Raw genomic sequence first — 27,302 nt, 5'->3', positions numbered from 1 at the left:
CCCCTCATTTTGTTCTCCGTCCATCGCTTACTGGCTACGCCCAGGCCGTCGAGCTGGCCCGCCTATATGCCTTCCTTCCCCTGTCCGCGAGAGCAAGGACCGTCTTGACGATGCAATGAGGGCCGTTCTCAGTTTCGAGCCATGTGCCAAGTAGCAGTAGATTCGAGAAAAGAGCACAAGCGACGACCGCACAGGCAGCACCGAGGCGACCGCCGCAGCCTAAGGCGACGATGAACTGCGACTTGACCGACCGAGTGTCGGCTAATCGCTGATCCAAATCACAGTTGACAAGGATGAAAAAAGCGAGGGTAGGGCGAGCATGTTCCGATCCACTCCAGCCCTTACGGTGCAACGAACTCTTTCTAGCGCCCTGATTGGCTCGTGACCCCTTTTCCGAGCGCAGAGAGGTGTGGTGAGGCCTGCCCACGATGCATGCCCAACCGTTGTGTTGGTCGGCGGCGGCTTCGGAGATGGGGCTGAGGGGTGCGGTACTTTGCTAAGTGTGTCTCGACTGACTGACCAGGTTCTTGGGTCAGACATGGCTCGGGATGGGCATCTCACCTCCCTGACTCATCCGTACCGATCCAAGCACGTCCTTCGACCTCGGCATCGCACTCCGTCATTGAATCGCAGCCATTACATGAGGTGCCACGCTGCAGGTGTCGCTTGGCGGCGCTTGTCCCGTACCACATTCCAGCCTTGCCTTTCGCGTCGGTTCGCTCCTCTTAGCTGAAGTGACGAGCGCCAGATACCGTAGGACAAAGAAGCAGTCACGCTCTATTCCTGATGGTTCGTCGAGGCCGTTCAAGGGACACCGCAAACCCACCCAACCCACTCACGGACGAGGGCGAGGGATCGACGTTGCTCCTCTGCCAAGGTCTCGTCAGACCGGAGCCCGAGGAGGAGCTGTATGCGAGAGAAACTAACTCGTGGCCAACCTGCTCCTCGTTAGACTCGTTAGACCGCGAAAATGTGTGTGCCCTAAGCAAGCGAGAGCAGAGCGAGGCTTAATTTCCTGCGCTGCTTGTGCCGATGACCACGGCCGATCGAGACAGGTCAAGCATGCATCGACGTGCATAAATGCGAGTCTTATATTTGCCGGGCAGCACGTCACTTTACTGCAAAGAAAAGCCCGCTCGGGCGAGCGGGTTGGTGCGTCGGTGTAACATTTGCAGCTTCCAGTCGGCCTTTGCAAGTCGTTCACCAGTCCCCGATGCACAACAGCACTCAGACGCAGCAGTCGAAATCGGATTGACTTCTCTCTCTGCAGCTGCACACTACCAGTACACTCCGTCGTTTGAGCCTGTGGTGTAGCCCCCATCGAGGATTGATCTCGCTGGCCGTCCACGTCGTCTGGGCGAGCCAGTGAGGTATTTGCGATGATGATTCATCGTTCGCTTTTCCTTCGCTTTCTCGCGGCCAAGCGAGCCCCTTGGTTGGCTCACCCGAACTTCGGTTGATTGACTTTGGTGCTGCTAATAGCAGCAAGCAGAGTATTATAAGAGAAGCGAGCTCTAAAAAAAGTTTAAACTCTGCCTGCATCTCGTGTCTTGCGCGCAGGCTCATCAGAGAGAATAAAAAAAAGCCACGTTCAGTTCGCCGACACGGCCGACCTCGACAATACAATCAAAGCTCTGCAATGGTACGCACAAGCGAGGAAAGCTAGCGGCCATGTACCTCGTTCACAGACAGAGAGATCTTCGGAAGCGATCTTGATAATTTAGAGCCGTCTGTCTTCTCTTGGCACCAACAGCAGCTTCACTCTTCACGAGGAGGCAGGCCTTGGCTGTTCTTTTCGATTCAGTTTGCAGCGGCAAACAAGATCTTGCCCTCAGAAAGCCCGTCTGTGCCTTCCAACACGCTGTCAATCCATTCGACCACAGCTCAACGCAGTCACCAAGAACAAAGCTTCGCACACCGCAGCATCTGATCATCAGAACTTGAGTGATTATTGAAAACATGATGCAAGCTAACCAAGGGAAAAAAACACACCCTCCAAGAGGTTCCACCTCAAGGCGAGACGCCAAAGCTCATTTTGATACCCATCGCCGCGAGCTCAGCGACAAGGTACTTGAGAACATAGGGTACTGCCACGACATCCAGGTCTCCTCCAGTAACGTTGTTGATGACGTTTGCCTGCGGGATGCCAATGTGAGCCTCGACGCCGCCGACGGGCAGTCGCTTGCCACGCAGCGGCTCGAGGCCCTGCTGGCGACGCACCTCGTCTTCGGCTCGGCAGACGCGGCAGAATTCGCCGTTGGGGCCCAGAATGGGTGTGGTGCCCTGCGTCGACATGTCGATGCTCGAAACGGCGCCACCGTGCGTCGACGCCGACGTGTCGAAGCCGACCGAAAGCAGCGAGCCGCACGTTCGGCACACGTACGACGTCGAATAATCGGAACAGTTCATCAACCTGTCTTGCAGCATGTACGACGTTCCGTGCGCCAACAGCGCATCACGCTCCATTTCACCAAATCGGATACCACCGGCACGCTTCCTGCCCTTGATCGGCTGGCGGGTCAGCGCGTGCACGGGACCCGTGGTACGCACCTGGAACTTGTCGTTGACCATGTGTCGCAGACGCTGGTAATACACCACGCCCAGGTAGATGTCGGCGCGCAGTTCCTGACCCGTGATACCGGAGTACATGGGCTCGTTGCCCACGTGGTTGTACCCGGCCGCCTTGAGCTGTTCCCCAAAGAACTCGGTGGGCGTGAAATCCTCGCTGAACGTGAACGGCGTCGAGTCCTGCGCAATGCCGTGCATCGCACCCGCTTTCCCCGCGATCGACTCGATCAGCATTCCGATCGTCATACGCGACGGGAACGCGTGCGGGTTGATGATCACGTCCGGCTGCATACCGCTCTCCGAGAACGGCATGTCAACCGCGGGCCACTTCTGCGAACAGACACCCTTCTGTCCGTGACGCGAGGAGAACTTGTCGCCAATCACGGGCGATCGCGTGATACGAAGCATGATCTGCACCTTCTGACACTCGCTGTCGCCTCCACCGGACCCGGCATCCCCGCCGAGCAGACGCACCGTGTCGACGTAGGCGTACTCGTCACCCTTGAACTTCTTGAACATGGTCTTGCCGCTCACCTCGTCCCAGTAGGCGCAGATCGGCTCGCCCGCCAACACCTTCTGCCCGACATAGGGCAAGCCGTCCTGGTCCAGGATCGCCCGCTGCGCCTCTGTCGGCCGCGAGTTGGGCGCAAAGCCAAAGTGTAGCGTCGGCACACTCGAGCTCGACTTGCCCTTCAGATCGCGCAGATCGATCGTCTCGGACTTGTACACCGTTCCGTAGCCAAACCCACGCTCGTGTGCGCTCTTGTTGAGGATCATCGCGTCCTCCATGTCGTAACCTGTATACGAGATGACCGCCACAATCGCGTTCGTTCCGTTCGGGTAGTCATCGAACCCGTACTTGTTGTACAGCTCGGGGCGAACCACAGGCGTCTGCGGCGTCTGGATCCGGTACAGCTTGTTGTCCGTCCTCCTGCTCACCGCTGTCGACGCGGTTCCCATTGTTTGCTTCATCATCTGCGCTTGGTAACAGTTGCGTGGAGATTGGTTGTAGTCTGAGAAGGGGGTCAAGTTGGCGAGCACCGAGAGGATGGAGGTGGGCGCCAACTCGACATGGGTGGAAACACCGGGTTGGATCTCTTGCGGGTCGCAGGCGATGTCAAGGTAGACCTGCTCAAAGGGACCAACCATGTCGATCTTGTTGTTGTGGAGCAGACGGACGGGACGCATCATGCGGGCGCGGTTGGAGAAGAGGTAGAGACCGGGGTACTGACCGGCACGCGAGGTGGGGACGAAGCCGATCTCGAGGTCGAGGGGAACGCGGTGGAGGCCCTCGGTCTTCCAGATGCGGAGCGCGGTGGCCATGTGCTTGGCGAGGGCGGGGGTGGTGTAGCCGAGGATGGCGCCATCGAGCTGCACGACGACGATGTTGTCGCTCGCATTGGCGTTCTTCTGGCTGGCAGCGCCGACGGCACCGACGGCAAAGGCGGCTTCGGTCATGCCGAGGCCCGACAGCAGCGCGTGGATGTGCGAAACGTCCGGCTGGCGCGTCGTCATTCTACATGTGTGCGAGAAGTGGTTGAGCAGGCCGCATGGCGAACCGTCTGGTGTATGAACGGGGCACAGGAAACCCCAGGCCTCGGGAAGCAGCTTTCGGACCGAGGTGGTCTTGAGTTCGGCGAAGAAAGCACCTCGATGGACCGAACGGAAGTGGGCGAGGTAGCGCGCAAAGTTGAGCTTTTCGGCCATGATGGTGAAACCGGACGTCTGCTGCAGATCGAGACCCGAGGGTGAAGAGAGGTTGCCCGTGGCGAGGAACGAAGCGATTTTCACGCCGATGTCGATGTTGACCTTGGAGACGGTCTTCTTGATGTAACGAGAGTCGTAGAAGTCGAGACCCTTGACCTTCATGCGCACGTCTCGGGCGATCTGGGCGCGAACATTACCAACAGCCTCGTCAATGCGTTCCTTGATGATCTGACCGACGAGAAAGCCAGGCATGAGGATCTCGTGGTGCTGGGGTGAATCGGCGTTGTCGACGCACGACTCACCGGCGACGAGCGAGTAGAGCTTTTGGATCATGAAGATGAGCATCTTGTACTTCTCTCGGGGGCTATCAAGGTGGACGAGGAAGATGCGGTGGATGAGCTCGCTTCCGACCTGCGCATCGTTCCAGTCCTCGGGGCAGCCGAGTACGACGCGGAACTTGGAGCCGAGGTACTCGAGGCACTGGTGACCAGACCACAGGCTGTACTGCTTAAAGTTGCGCAACAGCAGCTCGACACGGTCGGTGAGGAAAGTGTTGTCGAAATCGCCCTGAACAATCGAGGCAAAGATCTCCTTGTCGGTGGCATCGACAAGCGCCTTGAGCACCATGACGACGGGGACCATGTATTCCTGCTTTCTCCAGCTGAATCGAAGCGTGAGACCACCGTTGTGAAGGTAGTGAACGGCGTTGGTGACGCTGATGAGGTCTTCCTTGTGCAGGCATCGGATGACGATGGCCTTGTTCGAGTAGCTAGGGCCACGCTTTTCGAAACTGGGACGCTCGATGGCCTGCGGACTGTTGGCCTTGGCGACGATGAGGTATCGGATGAGACGCTCGTTACCGTTGACGAGGAAGTAGCCGCCGAACTCGTTGGACTCTTCGTGGTGTGCGACGAGCTCCCTGGACGACATGCCGCGCAGGTTGCATCGATTGGAGCGAACAAGGACGGGACAGTTGCCCAACGAGACAATGTCGCTCTGCTCGGGATCGCCGTTGACGCTCCAGCAGAGTCGAGCGGTGAGCTTGCCCGTGTAGGTGAAGAGTCTCTCTCTCGCCTCGGAGGGGAAAACCCTGCGCTCCCTCACACCTTTTGCACGTTCGTTGACGAGCGGCTTGGACAGGTTGACGCTGTCCATACGAAGCGTAATGCGGTTGCCGAGACCGTTGTTGGCGTCACCTTGACCATCGAACACGATTCGTGGAGGCAGACGCCGCAAGCTCTTCTCGAGCAAGCCAGTGCCCTCGTTGACGAAGCCCGAGACGGTAGCTGATGCCGGTGGGTCGAGCGAAGGATCCTCGGCCCAGAGCGCGTTGAAGGATTCGATGTTTGGCGCAACGAGCTCAGTGAGTTCGGGAGCGACGAAGCCCTTGTCTGTAGGAGCAGAGTAGCGTTCCTGGCGTTCGAGCGGGAAGAAGGTGTGTCGCTTCTTCCACAGCGGTTCTTCGGTGTCGATGCCAGCTTCCTGTCTTGCGGCTTTGAGAGAGTTGGGGAGCGAGTGAACCGTGTCGGGAGGAGTCGAGGGCCCGTCGAAGGACGAGCGTGAGCTCGATGAGCTAGCTGATGACATAGAGTCCGACATGGTGGCGTCCAAATCGACTCGGCGCGGGCTGTCTACAAGGATCCGCTGTACGAAGGGTTGGTTTCCGTCACGAGGCAGAGATGCGGAATGACTTTCTTTCCTCCAGCCACTACTCCGAGGGATGGAGTGCTGTTATGTGGTGATCAAGGAAGTGTAGATAGTGAGGATGAAATGAGGGGATTCGAGGCAGCCGACGACAAGACTGAGACGAGTGATAGGGGATTGGATAGGATCGAGAGAGAAGGACGGCCTCATACAGGCTTTCGAATGGCAGACGACAGCAGTCGCAGTCGCTCCGGCGCAAGAAAAAGAAGTCCTCCTCAAACGCACGGTCTGCTGTTGCCAGAGGAAAAAATTCTCAAAATTTTCCTCAGCTGCAGCTTTTGTCCGCAATCCGGGCTTTTACTGTAGGAATTTCTTTCAGAGCCTGCACGTGCCTGCTTCATTTGTAGGTCTAACACGATACACCGCGCTACCATCATCATAGCATTGGATGCTATGTCGACGCTCCACAGCGCTCTCAAGGCAGGCAAAAAGCACCAGGGTGACTGCAATGAAGGACAAAAACACAGAGAATGCATATGAAAGGTGTGACAGTGATTAAAAAAGTACAGTCTTGTGTGCGAGATGACAACTTAGAAACACTTCCATTCCGGTCGCCAACAATGGCTAGACCTCCCAAGCCTTTGGCTGACCATCATCGCGCGCTACCCCTCGTCGATCCATCTCCAGTGGGTCGCACGACGCATCCGCCTGACCACCCGTTCCCGTAGCATGACGGACCTCCCTGAACTTTTCGAGCTCTACACTGAGACTGATCTCGGTCTGTCCACGCATCCAGCTGTCCTTGGACTTCTTCAGAGCGTTGAGGTCTCCGTGCTCGGCCGCCAATGCGACGCCGTTGGAGTTGGGCTCACCGCCTGGCAGACCCATAGCCTTTCGCTTTCTTGCTTCGTCACGTCGACGTTGGTCCGCTGCTTCGGCAAGCTTGCGGTGTCGCTCGACTTCTTCGAGGATGGCGCGCGCTCCCTTCTTGTGCGCGAGCTCGTGAGCTACGTGTATACCTAGATCGCGTGCATCTTGAACTGTGTAGCAATGCTTGGAGGCAGAGTAGCGCGACTCCTTTGTGCCATCGAGCGAGACGACGATGGCGTCGAGATGAAGGGTGCGACCCTCTGGTGCGGGGGTCGAGCGGTCGACGATGCTGTACGACGTCGAGACAATCTTTTCGGCAATCGTGGTCGCGTTCTGCGGCACTCCGGCCAACTTGGACTGCGCTCTGGCAGTCTCCATCTCCTGGATACCTGTGGCGAGCGATTCGAGCGGTGGGCGCTGCGGAGGCGACGTAGGTGCTTCGCTGGTCCCAGAGAGTTGGCTGGCCGGGATTGTGTGTCCGTCCTTGATGAGCGGTACCCCGCCATTTGGCAAATCTGCCTTGGCACTAGCGTCGCCCTGAGTGACAAAGTCATCCACAAGCGCGATCGCTTCGGAGCGTTGTCCTTCGACCTGGTCATGGTCATCGAAACGCGTCTCGACGCCGACGGGAATCGAGCAGCCGCCTTCAAGCTCCCTGAGCAGGGCACGTTCGGCTTCGTTGCGGAAGGTGGCTCGCCAATCGCCAATGGAACGGACGAGCTCTCGGATCCGTGCGTCCCGGTTGGTGGTGGGATCCGCACCCTCGGGCGGTGTACGGACCTCGATGGCCAACGAGCCTTGTCCAACCGAGTGCAGCAGCACAGGCGAGCTGAGGAAGGCTGTGATGCGCGAGTGCAAGTTGAGCCGAATCAAGCCGGCAGCCGCAAGAATCAAGGCTGTGTAGGGACCGTTGGGAGCATCCAGCTTCGCAAGACGCGTATTAATGTTGCCGCGGACGTCACTGAACACGAGGTGGGGGTATCTGCGTCGTAGTTGCGCTACTCGACGCACAGACGAGGTGCCGATGACCGAACCGACGGGAAGCTCGTCGAGGACCTTGTATGGCAAGCCGTCTTTGACGACGAGAGCGTCACGAGGATCTTCGCGCTCGAGGATGGCAGCGAGCTCGAGTCCCTTTGGCAGAGCGGTGGGCACGTCTTTGAGGCAGTGAACAATGGCATCGACAGCGCCTTGTTCGAGTGCCACCTCGAGCTCTTTGGTCCAGATAGCCTTGCCCTCTCCACCGATGACGTAAAGCGGCGATCGCAAATTCTGGTCACCAGCTGTCGACATGGAGGTGATGGGGAAAGTATGTGGACGCAGCGGTGCGTCCGCTGTTTCTTGAAAGCCTTGCAGCAGGTCGTGGAGGAACGCAACGTCATCGTGCGAGTGCTCGTCGCCGATCTCTTGTAAACGGACTGTCGGGGAAGAGGCTTGTGGCGAGGATGGGGACGGAGATGGAGAAGGGGATGCCTCGCTGCTGCCGAGATCCAAGGCGCTGTTCAGCTGATCCACCTGCGATCGGAAGAGCGGCGACGACTTGCCGTAACGTGCTTCGAGCATGGCGCTCACATGCGAGCTCTGAACGAGTGCCAGCTGACTGTTGCGACTGGCGAGGACAAGGGTGCAGCTGGGATCGAGACCGAGCTGACCGTCGCGGTCGGAAGGCAACGGGTTGATGTTGGCCTCTTTCCTTTGTTGATCGAGGATCTGCGCTTTGTTGAACTCGTAGGCAGAGGCGTTGTGGGTGACGGCAAGCTCGTGGAGCGATGGAAGCGTGGTGGTGGAGGAAAGCATGGACGAGGACGCCGAGCGAGAGAGCGGCGGTGTCTGTGCGAGGTCCTCCGGAGAGCGGTAGAAGATGCAACGAGAGCCGGTGGGCGGGAACAGAGTTGAGGCAGGTGCATCAGGGACCGGGGGGTGACCAGGAGGCAGCGGCTGCGACTTGGCGTGAGGAACGGGACATGATGAGCCATCGCTCCAGGATGGTGCCGAGGTTTGCTCGCCGTGCGCCGCCGAGGCAGCTGTGCTATGATCTTGTACGGGCGACATGATAGCTTGTGTCTTATGAGCAAGTCAGAGCGGACCAGCTGGTGATTGTGTGGAAGTTTAAGGGACAGGTTGTGACAAAGAAAGCGTCAGTGTCGCTCTTGATCTCGCGGTCTGAATTCGAAGCACGAAGTCGTGTTTGCAGAGGTGCTGCTTGAAGAGATCTTGTACTCGTCGCCACCTGTATACGAAGGTGTGGGTGACCAGTTGAATCGAGCTGATGGTGGCGATGGAAAAGGCGAACGTGTCGAAGAGCGAGACGTGAAGGTGAAAGCGGCGGCGGCGCTTAACCCTCGCTTGTTCCGGTTGATTTCCAATGAGCGAGCTCACAGACGTCTGACTTGACTGACTGACCGACTGACTGACTGATTGATTGATTGATTGATTGACTGTCTGACTGACTGCCTGACCGACTGAATGACTGACTGTGTCTCGCTTCTGCTTGGGTTTGAGCATGGATCTTAGCTGGAAGGTCTCGAACCGAGAGTGTGGAGATGCGCTGTGTTTTTTCCCTCTTTCAGCTTAGATCTTGACGCCGAAAGAATGCTTGCTCTAGCTCGCTCCTCAGCTGATTTGTTCTCGCTGTGGCAATGGCAATCTCGAAAAATGGCGCAAAAACCCTGAAAAACTTCGGGACGCCGACTTCTGCCGGGGTCGCAAAAGGAATGCCTCCTGCTCCCTTGGACGGTGGATTTCTAATCAAAAGAAACGATTTTCGGATTAGTCATGCTGCTGTAATTCAGGGCCCAAGAGAGAAGGAGTCGGACATTTTTGAAAGTTTTGGCTCGACTTTTTCGAGGTTGTCGAGAAGGGTGTGGAGCCTTTGACTTTTTCCTGCTTTGCTCTCGTACTTTCTCTTCGCAACTTCTTCTCGCGATTCTCCCATTACATTCGACAACGAACAGAACCCTCGAAGCCACCTGCACACAGTAGACGCAGAAATACTGCATTGTAGCAGCCGCGCACGTGGAAGGCCACTCCCAGGCACGGCAAGCCCCCATTGACGAGTCGGCCATCATGGCCAAGTCTTCGCGCAAAAGGTCGAGAAACGACAACAGCACTGCACAGGCTGGTGCAGCCAGCATCGACACAGAAGCACCTCAACCCAAAGCAGTGCTAGGCGATAATGTCAAAACTTTGCCAGGCAGTCGCAAGAAGCGTCCACCCCCGCCGCCCGCCGGCAACGAGCTCGATCTTGAAAAGCTCATCTTTGGCGGCTCCTCTTCTCTTCTCTCTCAGCCATCGACGTCAAAGCGCACAACAGGTGAAGAGGCCTTAGAAGACAACGACAGCGACGATGAGGGAAATGATGCAGCACAGAACCAATTCGTAGCCGATGGCGACCTTTTCATGGTCGACACAGCAGGAGGCGACGATGATGGGCAGCTTGAGGATCAGCAGGCCGGCCGATCCTCTGGATCGGAGAGCGAAGACGATGATGACGACGATATCCTTGTCGATCGAATCGCTACCGATGCAGCTTCTTCGGGCCCCAGTCAAACGCACGTCAAAAAGCCAAAGCGCACAAAGCGATGCGTATGGACCGACCCGGACGATGCAGCTCTCACCATCGACCTCACACGCCGCAACAACCTCGCCGCCAACGGTTCTCGTGTGGGTGTATCACGTCTTCGACGTCTCCGTGAAGAACTTGGCGAGAAAAAAATCAGTGGTCTCGAGTACGAGCTCCGGCTGCGAGCCCAATTCGAAAAGCTCCATCCCCGTCCCGGTTGGGCCTCGTTCCGTCTTACTTCACTTGAACAGCAGCCAGAGGAGTTCGACATCACAAGCGAAGCCGTCATCACCAACGAAGATGCTAGCAAGGGCATTCACGATCTCCTTCGCAGTGACACTGGGCTCGTTGAAGGATACGGTTCCAGCAACAACGGCTTGGCCTCCAAATCCATCAAGGCGCGCGGCAAGCTCAGGGCGGGAGAGATTGAACTCGATCGACTTCGCAACGCCAACGACGCACAGAACGCACACGCCATTGCGGCCGAGGAGTCGTTGCCGGGTATCGAGATGGTTCGGTTCCACCCAAGTCCGCGTGCCAGTGTGCTTATGACCGCCTCGCGCGACCGTCGCGTGCGTCTCTTCCAGATCGACGGCAAGACCAATCCGCTGGTGCAGACCGTTCACGTGCCGGACCTGCCTATCACACACGCGTCGTTCCACCCGTCGGGCTCGTCGGCACTCATCTCGGGCAAACGTCCGTTCCTGTATGCTTACGACTTGCAGGCAGGCCGTGTGGTGCGCTCGCTTCCCTGGCGAGGCGCTGGCTCGCTCCACTCTCAGTCGGCAGAGGAAGACACTGCGGAGCTCCATCTTTCGGATGCCAAGTTCCAGCCGCACACGGCTGAAGAAGGGAATCGACTGCTGGCAATTGGGGGCAGGCGCGGCGTGGTGCACTTGCTGGACTGGGGTCGATCGGGTGCTGCTGGTGGAACGCGCATCGGAGGTGTGCGTATGAACTCTCCGCTTGCTGGGTTCACTTGGGATGCTGCCTCGGTGCTGGGCGATCGGGGTACGGGTATTGGCGTCACTGGCACGGGCAAAGATGTCGAGCTCTTGACCATGTCTACGGAGGGAAGTGTGCATTTGTGGGATATCAGAAATATGGGTCTCGAGGTCGGATGCACATCCATCTGGAACGACCCTGGTTCGTTTGGCGCCAAAGGACTCGAAGTGTCGCCCAACGGCAAATTCTGGACTGTCGGCAGCGAGGGTGGCATTGTCAATGTCTACAAGCGCCCGCAGGAATCATACAATTTCTCGAGCGCCTCGGTCGCCTCGTCGCGGGCAGTCGACGACGCAGCGTCCGGTAAGGTTCCCGGTGGCAACATGGACCCGGTCAAGACGATCGAGAACCTCGTTACGACCACGACGACGATGCGTTGGAACGGCGATGGCCAGATCCTTGCCATTGCGTCCAAAGCGAAGAGGGATGCGCTCAGACTGGTGCACTTCCCCTCCATGCGTGTGTTTAGCAACTGGCCGACATCGGGCACGCCGCTAGGCAGCGTGAGTGCAGTCGACTTCAGTCCGGGTAGCCAGTACGTTGCTATTGGAAACACGAGGGGCAAAGTACTCCTTTATTCGCTTCGACACTATTTGTAGGCTCTTCCACATGACTTTTCAAGGTTGTCGCTTCGATGCACTGCAATGTACTTCCTTTCCATCACACTGACCAGACTGGATTATGGTCTATAAGCGATCGTGTTGTGTGATTGAAGAACTCTGTCGGGTCTAAGTGCTGACGTGAAAGTACCTCACCTCGGCCACAATGATCGCAATCCCAATGACGGTGCTGGGCACCACGACCACTGCACACCACTTCAAGAACTGACCCGCACCCACTGTGATTCCGCCCTGCTTTAAGCCACCCAGCCACAGCAGCCCTGCCAGACTAGCCGCAAAGGTACCACCCAACGCGCCCACGTTGGAGCCAAAAGCAATCGAGTACTGCGCGACCTTCATCACGAGCTCCTGATCCCTCTGCGAGAGCGAAGCGATCTTTGCGGCGAAGTACGGCGATCGTACCGACTTGGTCAGCAAGATAGTGGCGCCGATATTAGTCCCGCCAATGTTGCAGAGGACGATGCCGAGGAAGCTGATGAAGAAAGCGGTGGGGACATAGCCGGCAGAGCAGACGCGGCCGAGGCCGGACGAGAGGATGTTGATGAACCCGACGTGTGCGAGGGCCTGGACCAAGATGAACATGGAGAATGCGAATGGGAGGAGGGGGAAGGGAAGGCGCGAGAGAACGATGGTGACGGTGGGGAAGATGGTGGTGAGGCGGTGGTGAGCATGGATGCACCGGCGGAGCGGGTTGCGGCTGCGTGTCGGTGCAGATTCAGAAGTCGGTGTCGTTGCGGAAGAAGATGCGTGCTTGCCCTCGCCACGAGAAGCATCACCATCAGCCGCAGCAGGAACAGTGTCCAGCTCGATCTCCTCCACCACCCTCGCCGCCGTCTTCGACCTGCCACTCTCGCCCTCCGCAGCCACGCCCTCGCCAATCTCTTCCGGCTTGGTCTTTTCCAGCTGCAGCTTTCTCCACCTCAGCCAATCCGCCACGCCATCCCTTACAAAGCACAATACCGCCCCCGGCACCGCAATCTCAAACACTTTGACTCCGCCCACAACCGAGGTGCCCACAAGCGTGGCCAGCGTAGCAGCCATAACGATGCTTCCAAAAATGGCGCCGGTCTTGTCTACGAGTGCAGCGCGCGGATCGACGTCCGGACGGATGATGGTTTCGGGGATGTAGATGAGCGGTTGCGTACTCTTCTTGTGCACTTTAGTGGTGATAGGCGTCGTGGAGGCGGTGTCAGATGCTGGAGTTGTACCGCCTGTTCTTTCCGCTGTGGCGTTGCCGTCGCCGTTGGTGTAGGATCGATCGGCAGTGTCGACAGGAGCGGTAGAACGCTGTCGTATCTGACTATTGCTGGATCGACGCTGGATTCGACTGCCGATGACGGGGACGTTCTCGACGAACTTCCTAATTGTTGACTTGTCCTGTTCGTCCTCTGCAGCCTTGGATGATCCCCCTTCCTCTCTGTTTCTGAAGAACACCAACATGGCCGCCAACCCGCCAACGGCTGACCCGAAGGCAGGCAGGACCATGTAAGCGGTATACGTGATAAAGTTGACGTCGAATCCGGTAGCAATGACCAGATTTGTGGGATTCGAACTGACCAGTACCGCTGAAGAAACGTTGGCTGCTACAAACTCGGCCCAGATCCACGCATCGGGCGGGCTGATCCCCGCTACGCGCGTAAAGTAGACCAAGAAGGCGGTTCCAGACAAGATGACTGGATCGTTGCCGACAAGCACGCCTGCGGACCAGAAGAAGAAGTACAGCAGCAGGAAAAGCGTCTTGCCTTTGGCCTCGCGTCCCTGTCTGCCAGCCTTGATACAGATCAAAAACGCAAGGAAGCGCAGCAACCCGGTAGCGTCCAGACTGATCGCAATGTAGGCTAAAGAGATGAACAGCGCGAGAACATCGTACGGCTCGATCCCATCCTCACCAACAATACCCTGCTTAACCTGTTCTCCACCGATCGTGGTTGTTGCGAGAAGCACCAACACACCGATTAGGGGCGCAGAGACGTGGTCAATGGTGAGATGCATCGGAGCCTTGTCGTCATCGTCCGCATGGATGCTGCTCAACTCGCGTTCGACCGCATCCTGGTCCTGCTGCTCAGTCTCCGGCGGACCTGCGAGGGCGAGCCAGACTTTACGGGCCGTTCGTCGTAGGAAGCGTGCGATGCGGGTGGGGATGGGGATGCGCAGGGGGTGGATGACGATGAGCGATACAACGGCAAAGACGATGATGGCAAAGACGCCAAAGCCGTTGAGCGAGGTGCGGGTGGTGTCGACGGTGACTTGGCCAGCAGCCTCCGACCTTTTTGCGAGAAGAATTGTGTTTTCCATGTTGGGTTGCTACCCTTAGGTGCTCGTGGTCAAAGGTCAAGAGGAATAGACCCGCTCACGTCGTGCTTTCATGGGTTGAGATAGGAGTTGAGGAAGATCTGTGCGAACACTGCAGCCACGTGCCGGCATGAATTGACCGGCGGTTGAAACCTCTTTTTAAATTTTCGAGGCTGGGCTGTGTTCGAAAATTGAGTGTTCGGTGTTGCTTTTGACCGAGCGAACGGGTGGAGGAGGAAGAACTCCTTCGCAACGACCCCTGGTCGTATCGACCCTACGTGATTGCAAGAGATGCTGCTGCGAGCGGCATCGGTAGCCGCTGTCGGTGCTGGCATACGTCATCCTGCAGTACGACTTCTCACACCATGTACACCAATCGAGCTTCAACAGCATTCGATTCGGTATGCATCTTCGAAACGGGGAGGCTCCTCGAGTCGATACATGCAACGACAAAAGGCCGACGTCTACGTCAAGCAACGGTCTCGCTCTATTAGCCCTAAGAAGCAGGGTTTGGTGGAAGATGAAGAATTCTCGGCATCATCAAGTGACTATGTAGCCCGGTCGGCATTCAAGCTCTTGCAGCTGGACGATCGGTACAGGTTTTTGCGGCCTGGACGCGTGATCGTAGACCTAGGTGCTGCGCCTGGGGGATGGAGTCAAGCGATTGTCAAGCGTACGCGTAGCAGGTCGATTGGAAAAGCGGGTGGAACGAGGATTATACCGCTCGTGTTCGCTCTGGATCTGTTGCCGGTTGTGGAGATCGAGGGTGTCACATCGATCCAAGGCGACTTTTTGGACGGTGCAACGCAGGACAAGCTGAGGAAGCTGGTGTCGGAGGCAGCGCTGGGTGTTGGAACCAATGAGGATGACCTAAAGCAGGCAGATGGGTTCGTCAATGTTGTCGTCAGCGATATGATGGGTGAGTGCTGAACGTACAAAAGGCTTTATGTGCAACAAGCTGAAACGGCTCTTTACAACGCACAGCAAACACGACGGGCAATCCGATCGTGGATACCGAAGCATCTTTGGAGCTTTGCCGTGCAGCAACGGTAAGTGCAGCCTTGGCGGAGCGTCCGAGATCGAGCAAGGACAGCCAGATGCCTTTGTACTGACGACGTCTTCTTCTTCCTCCTCCCCTTCCTCCGCCAGAGCTTTGCCGTTCAGACACTCAAGCGCGACGACCTTGACCTCAAGCAGAAGCAGAACCCGGAACGAAGAACAGCAAACTCGCTTGCCTCGACCTGCTCTGTACTCGTGATGAAGTACTTCATGTCGCAAGAAGCCGACCTGTTTCGCAAAGAGGTGCTGCAGAAGTACTTTCATTTCGTCAAGGCCGAAAAGATGGATGCAAGCCGCAAAGAGTCCAGAGAGCAGTTCTGGGTTTGTATTGGTTTCAAAGGTCACCTACAAGAATAGCTTGATACAAAGAAAGTGCAGCAGACCATGGCGTGAGTAAGCGTGACTGAAGAACTGGGAAGGAGCAGGAGCAGGATGGTCGAGTGACAGCCGAGGAGGTCGGGTGTTGGACCCTGCACATTTGGTTTGCCAAAGACGCAGCGGAACGTTATCTCGGAAGGCGCCGACCGACAGCGCGCGCGCTTGTGTTGGTTCTGGCAGCTGTCAAGCTCTCCAAAAAAAGGGGCTTTTGATGTTGCCAGCACAGAAACGTTTTTGACAACGTGCCATCATCACGTTTCTGTCTCGACAATCACCATCGCTTCCGTCTCCATCCATCGGAATCGTGGGAAACTAGCTCCCATCTATAAAATCGGCTCCGGCGAAGTGGCCCTGGCTATGGATGCTTCATAGCGAGCTTGCGGTGTCTGTTCCAGCTGATCAATTATGTCGTCCACCTCACAGCCATCACCGCCACGAGCCGGCTCTTATATCCTCGTGCCATCTTCTGCGCCGCTCGATGACTCCTCAGCGATACCTGACCAGGCTCAGAGAGCACCTTCGGCAAGACCAAGGCTGGTTTTCCTTCTACCCCTGGTCGCTGCCCTCGACATTGCGACCACAATCACTCTCGGCATCCTCGTTCTACGCCAGCAAGAGAAACACAATGAGCCGGAGCAACAACCTCACGATCCTGTCATGACGAGCTCGGCCAACGAAAACAGCGATGCAACACTGGACAAGGGTGCCTGGGAGCGTCGTAAAATCGTGCTGCTGGTGATCGCCTTCTCCATCGCACGAGCATGCGCCTATGCTATCGTCGGCATCAGCAGACGTGTCCGCCAACTCGGTGTGACTGTAGCTGCGACCAGCATCCTCAGCGCTCTCTTCTACGTCTCGGTTGCCAACCTGCTCTTCCAAGCCAGGCCAAAGCCCAATAACCTCGTAACGTCGCCTCCCTCTCGACCGAGCCTCTTCGCTTCGAAAGAATGGCGCTGGCCGGATGCATTCCGCAACTTCGAGCCCACCATGCCCATCCTCGTCGGCGCACAGATGGCTTTTACGCTATTTGAATGGATCTTGTACATTGCGATCGTTGGCGTCAAGATTCCACCGGGCGGCAATCCTGTTGAGGCGAAACGATGGGCTAGGAATTTGGCCGACGATCCGTACTTCCAGCGTGGTGTGGACGCGCATAGTCTCTATCCTTCCGAGGACGGCGGTGAGGGTGAGCAGGGCAGGCTTGACGCAAACGCTGCTGAGGGCAGTGGTGCTGGAGAGCATGCAGCTGCGCCCCACGCTGCTGACGTGGAACAGGCGAGAACGCTGCTTGCCTCGCCCATCTCGAACCTCTCCCGCAACGAACAGGCGGATGGCAGCGACCAGCCTCTTCTCGGCGGAGGGCCCTCGACCCCACGCGGCTATGGAAGCACGCTTTCTGATCCCACAACGCCTCAAGGCTCATCCTCAGCACATCTTCAACCAGGCAGTGTACGCAGCGCGCGCTCACCAGCAGCAGCAGGGTCGGCACGCGGCATGAGTCGCAGCGACTCGGCGCGCTCAGATCTATATTCGAGATCGCCCGGTGCCGCGGAACTTGGCGTTGCTGGCTTGCACGGGTCGGTGATCGACGACGACGATGAGGAGGAGGAAGACGAGCGAGACGGTGAAGGCGACGAAGAAGCCGAAGGTAGTGATCCGGATGATATCATCGACATCACTCCCAACCGAGCTGTAGCGCGCAAAGAGGCGCGTCTGCGTCTAGCACGTGCGGCGTTGCCCGAGAGACGAGCCTCGGGAGGGACGCTGTCGACGCTCAGCATCTTTGGCGGCGGCGGTGGTGGCAGTGGCAGTGGCTCGAGTGGCGAAGCATCGTCAAGCAGAAACGCAGGAGTCTCGAGAGGTATCAATGTCTTCTCCGATGAAGCGGGAAGCCCGCTGGGACGCAACTCTCGCGAAGATCAGGCACCAGCAGCTTTGCTCTCGGTCACAAGAGCGTCCGAGACCAGCAGGCGCGCATCTTTGGCCGCCGATACGTCGATCCAGTCTTCTAACTCAATGACGCTTCCTTCGTCGAGCAGCACACACACGGCGTCCACCAAAGCGAGCTCGTTGAAGGATCGCAAGTTTAAGCTGCCCAAGTGGATGAAGCCGAATAGCAAGAGTCGCAACAAGTAGCCGGGAGCATTGCAGCGCTGCAATCCCCACACGATGTGTCTTGTTTCCAGTACACGAGTTGGAAACGAACCGATTTATACCCCTATCTGACAAAATTGGCCCGTTTGAAACCTCCGAGTATGTGGACCATGTATGTTGGGCATACCATTGTCGAATTACAATCGCTGGGACATGGGAGGAGCAGGAGGACCCTATATCGAAGCGGATCTGCATTGCCGCATTGGCTGTATACGAATCGGCTCAGCTCAGCGTGAGAGGGCCCGCGGACGAGAGCAGCCAAGCTGTCGTAAATCCGCACACGATCGAGATTTTGCTGAAATCAGAAGGCCAATTTTTGCATGCTTCGTTCGTCTGAAACGGCTGCCAATGCAGAGAAGAGAAGCAACTTCCCGAAAATGTCGCGCTTTCTCTCTGTTGGCTCGTGCCTTGTCGTGGAATGCCGTCATAAGCGTGAGAAGGCTAGGCTACTTTTGCTCAGCTTACCATTTTGCTCACCGACTCGCTCTTCTCAGATACTCTCTCACATACACGCATACGCTCCCTTCCTCCAACGTCGCTCTTGGTAGCAATCCCTCCAAGATACCGCTCCTTGCCTCTTCCAGTTCGCTGCGAGTGCTGCGTGCCTCGAGAGCTCTTTCCACCATCCGAACCATCTCGTCGGCCAGTCTCGCTTCCACTGCTACTACCAACATCAACAAGCTGACGTCGTCTGCAACCTTTGCTGCTTCTGCTGCGAGCCGTCTTCAGCAGACCTCCACTCACCTCTCCTCTTCCTCTTCGCGATTCTCGACGTCTGCAACCGCCAAAATGCCTCCCGTCGCCAAGCCTTCGTCGAACCACTATGACATGGTTGTCATTGGTGGTGGATCCGGTGCGATGGGTGTCTCGCGCCGTGCTGCTGCTTACGGCAAGAAAGTCGTCGTCATCGAGGAGGACGGTCGTCTCGGTGGTACCTGCGTCAACGTCGGCTGTGTGCCCAAGAAGCTCATGTGGCACGCTGCCGACATCGGTGAGCACCTCAAGGAGGCGCCCGAGTACGGATTTGGCGATGTGGTCGATAAGCCCAAAGTGCCCGGTTTCTCGTGGAAGTACTTTGCCGAGAAGCGTGATGCGTACGTGCGCAGGCTCAACGGCATCTACGACCACAACCTCGACAAGGACGGCGTCGAGTATCTGTCCGGCCACGGAAAGTTGACGGGCAAGAACGAGGTGGAGGTCACCCTGCGTGGCGAGGACGGCTCGTTCAACGCGGGTACTTACAAGGTGACGGGCGATCGTGTCGTCATCGCCACCGGGGGACGGCCCATCATCCCCTCGGACGACAAGATCCCCGGCGCCTCGCTGGGAATCAACTCGGACGGCTTCTTCGAGCTGCGCGAACAGCCTAAGCGCGTCGTTGTCGTCGGCGCCGGCTACATCGCTGTCGAGCTCGCTGGTATCTTCAACACGCTCGGCTCCGAGACGCACCTGCTCATCCGCCACGATACCTTCTTGCGTCCGTTTGACCCGATCATCTCGGAAACGCTGCAGGACTACATGTCCAAGACGGGACTCAACGTGCACAAGCAGACCAACATCACCAAGGTCGAGGGCACCAAGGGTGGGCCGCTCACCATCCACACGGACCAGGGCAGCACGATCGAGGCTGATGTGCTGCTGTGGGCCATCGGTCGACGACCCAACACGGACAACTTGGGTCTCGAGACCGTCGGCGTCGAGCTCGACAAGGGCGGCAATATTGTTGTCGACAAGTATCAGGAGACCAACGTCAAGAATCTGTTTGCCATCGGCGATATCCAGGGTAAGGCGCTGCTCACGCCCGTAGCCATCGCCGCGGGCCGCAAGCTGTCCAACCGCCTCTACGGCCACCCGTCGCTCTCGGACGACCACATGGACTACGACAACATCCCCACCGTCATCTTCTCGCACCCGACGTCGGGCACCGTCGGCCTCTCGGAACCAGAGGCCATCGACAAATTCGGCAAGGACAACGTCAAGACGCACACGTCCAAGTTCACCTCGATGTACTACGGCATGTTGGAGCACAAGGCCCCCTCGGCCTTCAAGATGGTCGTCGGTCCCGGTGACAAGGTCGTCGGCTTGCATATTGTCGGCTTGGGCGCCGATGAGATGCTGCAGGGCTTCGCCGTCGCCGTCAAGATGGGCGCCACCGTCAAGGATTTCCAGGAGACGTGCGCTATTCACCCGACCAGTGCCGAGGAGGTGGTCACCATGGTGCCTAGCACCAAGAAGGCGTAGACGCTTGTGTTTGCCACGAGATGCCATGAAATGCTGGTTTGGTGTGTCTCTGCAAAGTTGTGTGTGAAGTGAGCAGCCTGACCGAGTTGAGTTTTTTTCCCCTTTCGACTGTTTCAGACTTCATATTCTTTCAATCCTCACCACAACCTACACGCTCCAACTGAACCAACGTCATCAACTTCATAACATGGCATTCGTTACAAACTCCATCACTGCAGAACCGCCACCCCATCAATCATCCCGATTGACCGGGTCCCCAGTGATAAACACCCTCGACAAGGGCCTCCGCGACGCGCCCTGTTTCATCCTCAAACTCTTGCGCCCACTCAGCGTGCCGTTCGGGTTACTCGACAGCGTCCCGTAGATCGACTCCCTCCCACTCGCGTTGCCACCACCGCCGGTTCGCAAGGTGCCGGGCGAGAAACGCGTTCTTCCGATCGTCCCACCTCCGCCTCCACCCGGCTGCAGCTCCTGCTCGTCTTCTTCGGCCGTCACATCGATTTCTGGCGCAGGGCGCGTGAACATACGCGATCCAGGCTTAGACAGCGACTTCGATGGCGAGGGCGACGGTGAGGCGCCGTCGCGGGCAGCAAAGACGTTGGCTAATTTGCGACCAGCCGCACCGGCACGCAGTTCCTTGATCGCTTCGTCCAGCTGGCCTCGGCCGCGGTACGAGCGTCTGCCTGCATCCGCGTGCTTGTCGGCGGCCTTGAGCGTTCCGCCGCTCTCGCTGTCCTTGCCATCCGCTGCACCACCCGACGACGTCTGGAAGCGTGACGATGTCGGCGTTACGTCGTCGACTGGTGAAAGTCGTTCTATCGCATCGAGCTGCTCTTGCCCGCTCGTTGGCGGTGCCTTGGCAGCGGCATTGAGCGGACCACGCACCTCGGGCCCAAACTGCGGAATGCGCAGCCCAAACTTGCCCTCGCCCGCCAACCCCTTCCGCTTCTTCTCTTCCTCCAACTCGGCCTTCCTATCCGCCTGCAGCGTGTCTTCCTCTGCGCGCATCAGCGCCTGCCCAAAACTGCTCACGAGCCCAAAGAAGTCCTCGGGCTTCGCCTGGCTCGGATCCTCACCAAAGTACGCCAGCAGCTTCGTAAGACTCGCCTGCACCGTCGTCCCCGCGAGCTGCAACGCTTTGATCTGCGGCCCCGACGCTCGCAAAAACTCGGCGGTCACGTCAACGAACCGGTCACTCTGCGACGAGATTCCAATCCTTTGCAGTACGGCCATCTCCTCCTGCACTATACCATGGCCCGCAATCAGCGCCGTGACAGACTGCATCACAGATGTCGTCGACAGACGCGCAGCCGCTTCGACGTGTGAGCAGTCGTCCAGGAACCCGACGAGCGACTTGTCTGTCTTGTTGAGCACCCGAACAAGATAGTGTAGCAGCGTGGGTGTCGCCGGTGTCGGCTGCGACGGCTTGGTATCTTTCAACTTTAGCAGATCGCTGAGCTGGAATCCGGCGGCTTCACCTCGGAACGTCGACGAATTGAGCACGTTGCCGATGGTCAACACCGTGTGGAGCACCGACTTGAACTTGGCGCTAGCATTGATCTCGTCGACGGCGTGCTTGAGAGTGCGCAGATCTGGCTTGATCTCTTCCAAGTCCAGTTCAAATTTTCGCATGTACACCATGCAGGCCAGACGCTCCGACAGCCGCGGAATGCCCAGCATCTCCTTGAAGAATTGATCCGCCTTGCTTAGGCCGCCGATATCGCCGTCGTAGTCGCGCACCAGCCCCAGCTCCTCCGCCGTGGGCAGGCACGACTTGATGCTCTTGAGGTTGTCAACGCTGAGTTTGGTTTCGTCGCATTGCAACAGAGCAACGCGCAGCTCGGGAAACGGCACCTTGATCCTCGTCAGCACGATCGAAACATTCTGCGCCCGAGTAAGATCGAGAAGAGTTGTCGGGTTCAGCTTGCGCCCGGTCTGCTTGGCCTCAGGGACAGCAGCCACGGGCTTGCTTCCGACAGCAAAGAGCTCGTCGAGACGATCGATCTCCCGCGTCACGTCGACCGACGTCTTGGGCAGATCGCTCCACACTGTGCTCGAGAGCGAGTGCGCTGGCAATTTGTTCCAGAAGAGCGCCTTGCGCTTCTTTCTGGGGATGAGAGGCAAGGGCGGTGGCTTGGGTGCTGCAAGTGCACCAGGCGGCGGTGGTGGCGGCGCTGGACCACCGAAAGCGGGAGGCGGTGGAGGAGGTGGCGGTCCCCCGCCTGCGAGACCTGGAGCAGGAGGGGGAGGTGGAGGCGGTGGTGGTCCTCCGAACGCGCTTGCTTGCGACAGCAGCGCCGGCGGCGGCGGTGGTGGTGGCGGCGGAGGCGGTGCACCTATATCTCCAAATGCTGGTGGTAACGGTGATCCTGCGAAGGCGGGCGGCGGAGGAGGGGGAGGGGGTGGAGGAGGACCCGACGCGGCAAACCCAGCAACGGCAGGCGGTGGCGGAGGCGGTGGCGGAGGAGGCGGAGCCGCAGCAGTTGTGCCGACCGAGATCGCATCTGCGCTTGGCGCTCCAACAGCAGCCTGTGAAGGTGGTAGTGGCGCGATTCTGGTAGCAGCGCTTCTACTCTGAGATAGAGGAGCACCGGGCGGCCTTGGTGCTTGACGATGCACCGGTGCAGCACCCGCAGCAACCGCTTCCGATGCAGCAGGCTGGATCTGAAGCTGAAGCAGGAGCGCCTGCAACTTGGCCATCTCGCTTTTGAGCTTGGCGATCTGTTTGTCCTTCTCGCCGAGCTGACTTCTCAGCGTCTCGGTCTGCTCTGTAGACTTGGCCGCCTCCATTGACTGTAGCGCCTTCTCTTGCAGCTTGGCCAAATCAGCACGCAAATCTGAAATCTCGGCGTCCTTCTTGCTGAGCGCCTCGATGGTGCGGCGTGCCATCATGTCTGCTTCCATCTCCGAGTTGGCTGCCGATGTGGCCTCCTTGGCAGCCTCTTGCTCCTTGTCCTTCGCCTCGGCTTCTTCTTGAGCCTGTGCGATGCCGTTCTGAAAACGTCCGTAGACCGTTTCGAGGGCGCGCTTGAGGTACTTGATTTCTCGCTCTTTGGCCTCAACATTGGCCTCGGCGCCTGCTAGCTGCTCCTTGTGACGCGCGATCTCGTCCATGAGGTTGGTCCACTGCCGGTTGCGCTCCAATCGATCCTTCTTTGCTCGGTCGTCTCCATCTGTGCGCTCGTTGGGGCGTGCAGCGGACGATAGACGGTCGAGCTCGGCCTGCAGCTCGAGGACCTGCTTTTCTTTGGCGACAAGGCGCTGGATTACGCCAGCAAAGCTCTCCTTGTCTCCGCGCTTTGGCAGCGTCGATGGCACGCCAGAGGGGGCACTGTCTTCGTCGGACACATCTTTGCGAAGCGCAGCGGCACCCGGCAAGCTTCGAAGGGTAAGCACTTCGGCCGTCTGCTCGTTCAGCTTGTTGTTCAGTTTGGCCTTGTCGTCGCTGAGCTCCTCGACTTTGGCGCGCAAGCCTTCAAGCTCCTCGATGAAGCTGCTCGGAACCGTGCTGGTATCGCTCATCCGGTTGGCCTTGATCATGGCCTGTTTTCCGACCAAGTGCTGAATGTTGGCGAGGTAGGAGCGCATGAAGCTCCTCCAGCCTTCGTCAAAGTCGGCAACGTCAACGGATTGCTCTAGATACTTTTCGACAACAAACAGCAAATCAGTCTTGAACTGATGATCGATGTCACGGTCGAGGATGCTCGACGTGTGTCGCAAGATCGAGATCATGATCGGATAGAGGTCTTCGTGAGCGTCTTGAGTTTTGCGAAGGATGATGCCGGCTTCGCCCAAGTCCGACAGGGCATCATCGCTCTGTTCGCGGTGCGGCAGGTGGAGTGCGCGGTCGTGCAGCTCGTCTTGGTCCTCTTGCTTCTCCTCGACGTACACTTGGATCTGCGTCGCCAAGCCTTCCGGTGGATCTATGTAGCGGAGGGAGACGAGGACTTCGTTGAGACCGCGGCGGGCGAATTCGTCGCGTAGAGAGACCCTCTCCTCGAGATCCTCAGGGCTATTGGTGATGGCATTGACCAGCACCATGGCTGCCGCTTTGTACTCCCACTCGATGGCTTCACTGGCATCTGTGTCTTCAAGATCTGCATCGTTGAGCAGGTCGCTCGAGGCCTCGGGCTTGAGATCCTCGACCAGGAAGGCGAAGCGGAAGCGCTCGCCAGACACGACTTTGAGTTCCGAAAGAGCAGCGCAGACCATACGATGGCCGTCGTCGAGCGACAGCACGCACAGGGCGGCGAGCACATCGGCCACCTGGAGTCGTAGCTTGTATGAGGGAGAACGGAGGGCAAAGGCGATGTAGTTGACCAAGTTTGGCTGGTCCAGTACCTTTTCGAAGCCCAGCTCAACGTTCATGAGCGTTCGCAAGCACTTTACAGCCTCGAGTAAGATGGCATCAGACATATCTTTGCGCTCGACGTGTCTCGACCGGCTGCTGTTGTGTCCGCTGATGATTCCATCCGTCTCTTGCTGCATGATATGTTCGAGAGCTCCCAGTCCATCGCAGTAAAGGAAGCTGTCGATCCACGAGAGTTTGGCGCTGCTGAGCGTCACACGCAACGAAAGCAGATGTCGGAAGAGATCCTTGCGGCTCAACTTGCCGTCCTTGAGTTTGGTGACATGGATCATGGCCACATGCTTTTCATCGCCGATGCCTTGATCATGTCCGCTGCTGCCTGCGATGACGCTGCCACCACCCCACCAGTTGCTCCACAGGGTTGCAGTCACTCCTGCGCTACTGCCAGTGTGGTGCGCCCTGATGGTGTTGGTATGATCGCCGTTGCTTTGCACCTTAGAATCCATCGATCCAAACGAGCCGGTCTCGGACAGCATGGTTGTGGGACGAGTGCTGCCACTGCCTTGACTGGAAACATCGCCAGACAGGCTGGCACGCGGGCTCGTGTCACCGTCGTCATGGCCTTCTGTTACCGAGCCTGTGCCAGAGCCGTGCGCGTCGCTGGTCGCCCACGTCGCGATACTAGAGATGCTGAAGCGGTTGGACCAGGCAGTTGGGATGATCGAGGTGCGACCCATGGTTTCTGAAGTGGAACTGAGCGTCGGTGATACAGGCTTGTCGCCTTGAAGCGCATTGGTGGGGTTCCGAGACTTTGACGGTGTTGACGCCTTGGCTGTCTCGTTCTGGCTGATCAGGAAGCGCTTGCGGTCGTCTGGCAGCGCCAGCATCGCTGTGCGGCTCGTACCTTTGATGCCGAGATCCTGCATGAGCTTTTCGAACCTGGCTGCGAGCTCTTCCGGGCTGTGGAGGTCTTCGGGCGCTGGAGAAAGCTGATGGAGAGAAGCGATGGACGGCGAGCGCGACACGTTGCTGCTGTCGCTCTCGAGCTCGAGGGGACCGCTGACGCTAAACGTCTTTCCACTCCTGCCAACGGTACCCGGTACACGGCGGGCGTTTGAATTGGTGGGCGTCTCGGGCATTTCGGCAGCATTGTGAACCCTGCTTGGCGATGTTGGGGACGACGGCTCGCCGTTGCTGCCCATCCAGCCTTCAAACATTCTGCTGAGTCGTGCGGTAGCCGATGGCGTTTGATGGCGACGACCTTTTGGGACGTTGACAGCCGCTTCTAAGGCCCCCTCTTCTGGTCCTGACGCTGCACAGCCCGGTTGCACCTCGGCTGAGGAGCTGGACTTTCCAGGCAACGATGCGATGGGTTGAGCAGGCGTGGGCGGCTTGCTGCCTTTGAGTGTGCCGCCCGCTTCGTCTTCGTCTTCTTCGCTGGATAAGCGTGCAGAGGTGAGCTCCATGGACAGAGCGTCTAGGTCCACATCGCCCGTCGAAGCGGAGGCATTCTTGGTAGCCGGTGAGAAGGCGGCAGGAAGGAGAGCCGCAGTGGCTTTGCTTACACTTGAGGAGCCCCACAACCCAAGCATGCCTGCTTTGACACCACCACTTTGCTTGGTGGGCGAATTGGATCGAGCAAGCTGGCCGTGTTCAGCAGCCGTCGGCGGTGCGGGTGTGGCTCCGCTGGAAGCTTGTCTGCGAGCATGCTTGGAGAATCCTTGTGCGACGGTGCCAAGCTTGGAAAGCCAACTTGCGCTGATGGTAAACATGAGGCCGGGGTCTGCTTCGTCCATGGTGCGCAGCAATTGCGGTAGCGAAGCGAGGTCTGGAAGTGGAGAGGGCGGCGGCATCGGTGCTGGTGCAGAGGATGGTGTGGAAGGAAGCGGTGCCAAGGCGTACACGACTCGAGCCGACTTACTTCCTTGAAGAACGACTCGACGGATGCCAAACTCTTCGCAAATGGCTTCGACGGCTTCTGCAACGGTGGAACCGGCACCCGTTGCGCCTGGACTGGTGGCGTCGACAGGGAGGAAGAGGATCCTCTGGTCCCAGCCGTCGTAGATCTCTGGGACATGCCCAAAGCGGAGCCGTACTCTCAGACCGGCAGCACCGCAAACCAGTCGGAGGCGTGGTGTGTGCAGATGCGACGACAAGAGGAAGTCGGAGAAGGCGGTTGGAGAGGACAAGTCGGCCGGCGGGTGTGCTTCAGCGCTTTGCTCTACTTCTTTTGCGCCGAGGGCGAGGCTGCGGAGGAACCCAAAGACGCCTGCTTGTAATGGGACCAAGCCATCACCGATGGCCTTAAGTTCTGACTCCATCCATTCATGATTTGGCTCTGTCGCTTGGACCGCCTGGATGCCCCAGAGTTGCCCTTGGTGATCTATGAGCCACTTCTCCGAGCTTTCAAAGTCGTTGGAGGTCGCGGATGCCCATGGCCGGAAATGGGTCCCGAAGGCAGCTGTAAGGTGCCTAGCATTGGCGAGATCCGTGAGAAGGGCGATGATGAGATCCTGAATCGAGGTGGACGCGGACGAGGGCACGGAAGCTGAGAGGATGGCCGCGTTGCCCGGAAGGAGGACCTGCAGCAGCTCACGTCCTGCCATGGTGAGGGTGGTGCTTCGACTGCCGTGGTAGGTGGTGATGCTGTTTGTGTCGGCCAAGGTCGAGGTTTGGGCAACAATAGCTTTGTTACCAGTTGTAGGGAAGCATCGTTGCGACGCGCAGTCTGAGCGATGTGTCCTTCACAAATGAAGTGCTAAGTTTGCGTGGGATCTCTGATTCGAGATGAAGATTTGAGTTGCTTTCTGTGCTCAACCCACTAGTGAGTGTGGTAGCAAAGCTTGGAGCTGGTTGAGATGATGGTGTCGAGAGGTTTGAGTGATGCGCAGTC

General features: G+C 58.1%; 8 protein-coding genes across 8 annotated transcripts; 4 read left to right on the top strand and 4 right to left on the bottom strand.

The window, feature by feature from the left end:
• Positions 1-2,010: 2,010 nt before the first annotated feature.
• Positions 2,011-5,874, bottom strand: EX895_006072 (uncharacterized protein; the record flags this gene model as incomplete). The annotated part of the gene is made up of 1 exon (XM_029886664.1): positions 2,011-5,874. One exon carries the CDS (start codon positions 5,872-5,874, stop codon positions 2,011-2,013), a length of 3,864 nt encoding a protein of 1,287 aa, XP_029736977.1.
• Positions 5,875-6,543: 669 nt separating this feature from the next.
• EX895_006071 (uncharacterized protein) lies at positions 6,544-8,841 on the bottom strand (the record flags this gene model as incomplete). The annotated part of the gene is made up of 1 exon (XM_029886663.1): positions 6,544-8,841. One exon carries the CDS (start codon positions 8,839-8,841, stop codon positions 6,544-6,546), a length of 2,298 nt encoding a protein of 765 aa, XP_029736976.1.
• A 1,014-nt stretch (positions 8,842-9,855) lies between these two features.
• Positions 9,856-11,955, top strand: EX895_006070 (uncharacterized protein; the record flags this gene model as incomplete). The annotated part of the gene is made up of 1 exon (XM_029886662.1): positions 9,856-11,955. One exon carries the CDS (start codon positions 9,856-9,858, stop codon positions 11,953-11,955), a length of 2,100 nt encoding a protein of 699 aa, XP_029736975.1.
• Positions 11,956-12,084: 129 nt separating this feature from the next.
• Positions 12,085-14,271, bottom strand: EX895_006069 (uncharacterized protein; the record flags this gene model as incomplete). The annotated part of the gene is made up of 1 exon (XM_029886661.1): positions 12,085-14,271. The coding sequence occupies one exon, from the start codon at positions 14,269-14,271 to the stop codon at positions 12,085-12,087; it is 2,187 nt and encodes a 728-aa protein (XP_029736974.1).
• Positions 14,272-14,709: 438 nt separating this feature from the next.
• Positions 14,710-15,684, top strand: EX895_006068 (uncharacterized protein; the record flags this gene model as incomplete). The annotated part of the gene is made up of 3 exons (XM_029886660.1): positions 14,710-15,187; positions 15,253-15,317; positions 15,418-15,684. The coding sequence occupies 3 exons, from the start codon at positions 14,710-14,712 to the stop codon at positions 15,682-15,684; spliced, it is 810 nt and encodes a 269-aa protein (XP_029736973.1).
• Positions 15,685-16,110: 426 nt separating this feature from the next.
• EX895_006067 (uncharacterized protein) lies at positions 16,111-17,841 on the top strand (the record flags this gene model as incomplete). Its single annotated transcript, XM_029886659.1, has 1 exon — positions 16,111-17,841. The coding sequence occupies one exon, from the start codon at positions 16,111-16,113 to the stop codon at positions 17,839-17,841; it is 1,731 nt and encodes a 576-aa protein (XP_029736972.1).
• Positions 17,842-18,648: 807 nt separating this feature from the next.
• Positions 18,649-19,490, top strand: EX895_006066 (uncharacterized protein; the record flags this gene model as incomplete). Its single annotated transcript, XM_029886658.1, has 2 exons — positions 18,649-19,398; positions 19,476-19,490. 2 exons carry the CDS (start codon positions 18,649-18,651, stop codon positions 19,488-19,490), a joined length of 765 nt encoding a protein of 254 aa, XP_029736971.1.
• An 841-nt stretch (positions 19,491-20,331) lies between these two features.
• Positions 20,332-27,015, bottom strand: EX895_006065 (uncharacterized protein; the record flags this gene model as incomplete). Its single annotated transcript, XM_029886657.1, has 1 exon — positions 20,332-27,015. The coding sequence occupies one exon, from the start codon at positions 27,013-27,015 to the stop codon at positions 20,332-20,334; it is 6,684 nt and encodes a 2,227-aa protein (XP_029736970.1).
• Between the last annotated feature and the right edge of the window lie 287 nt (positions 27,016-27,302).

Source organism: Sporisorium graminicola, chromosome SGRAM_8 (assembly GCF_005498985.1).
Source record: "Sporisorium graminicola strain CBS 10092 chromosome SGRAM_8, whole genome shotgun sequence".
NCBI lineage: Eukaryota > Fungi > Basidiomycota > Ustilaginomycetes > Ustilaginales > Ustilaginaceae > Sporisorium > Sporisorium graminicola.
This window is presented reverse-complemented; position numbering and strand designations above follow the sequence as displayed.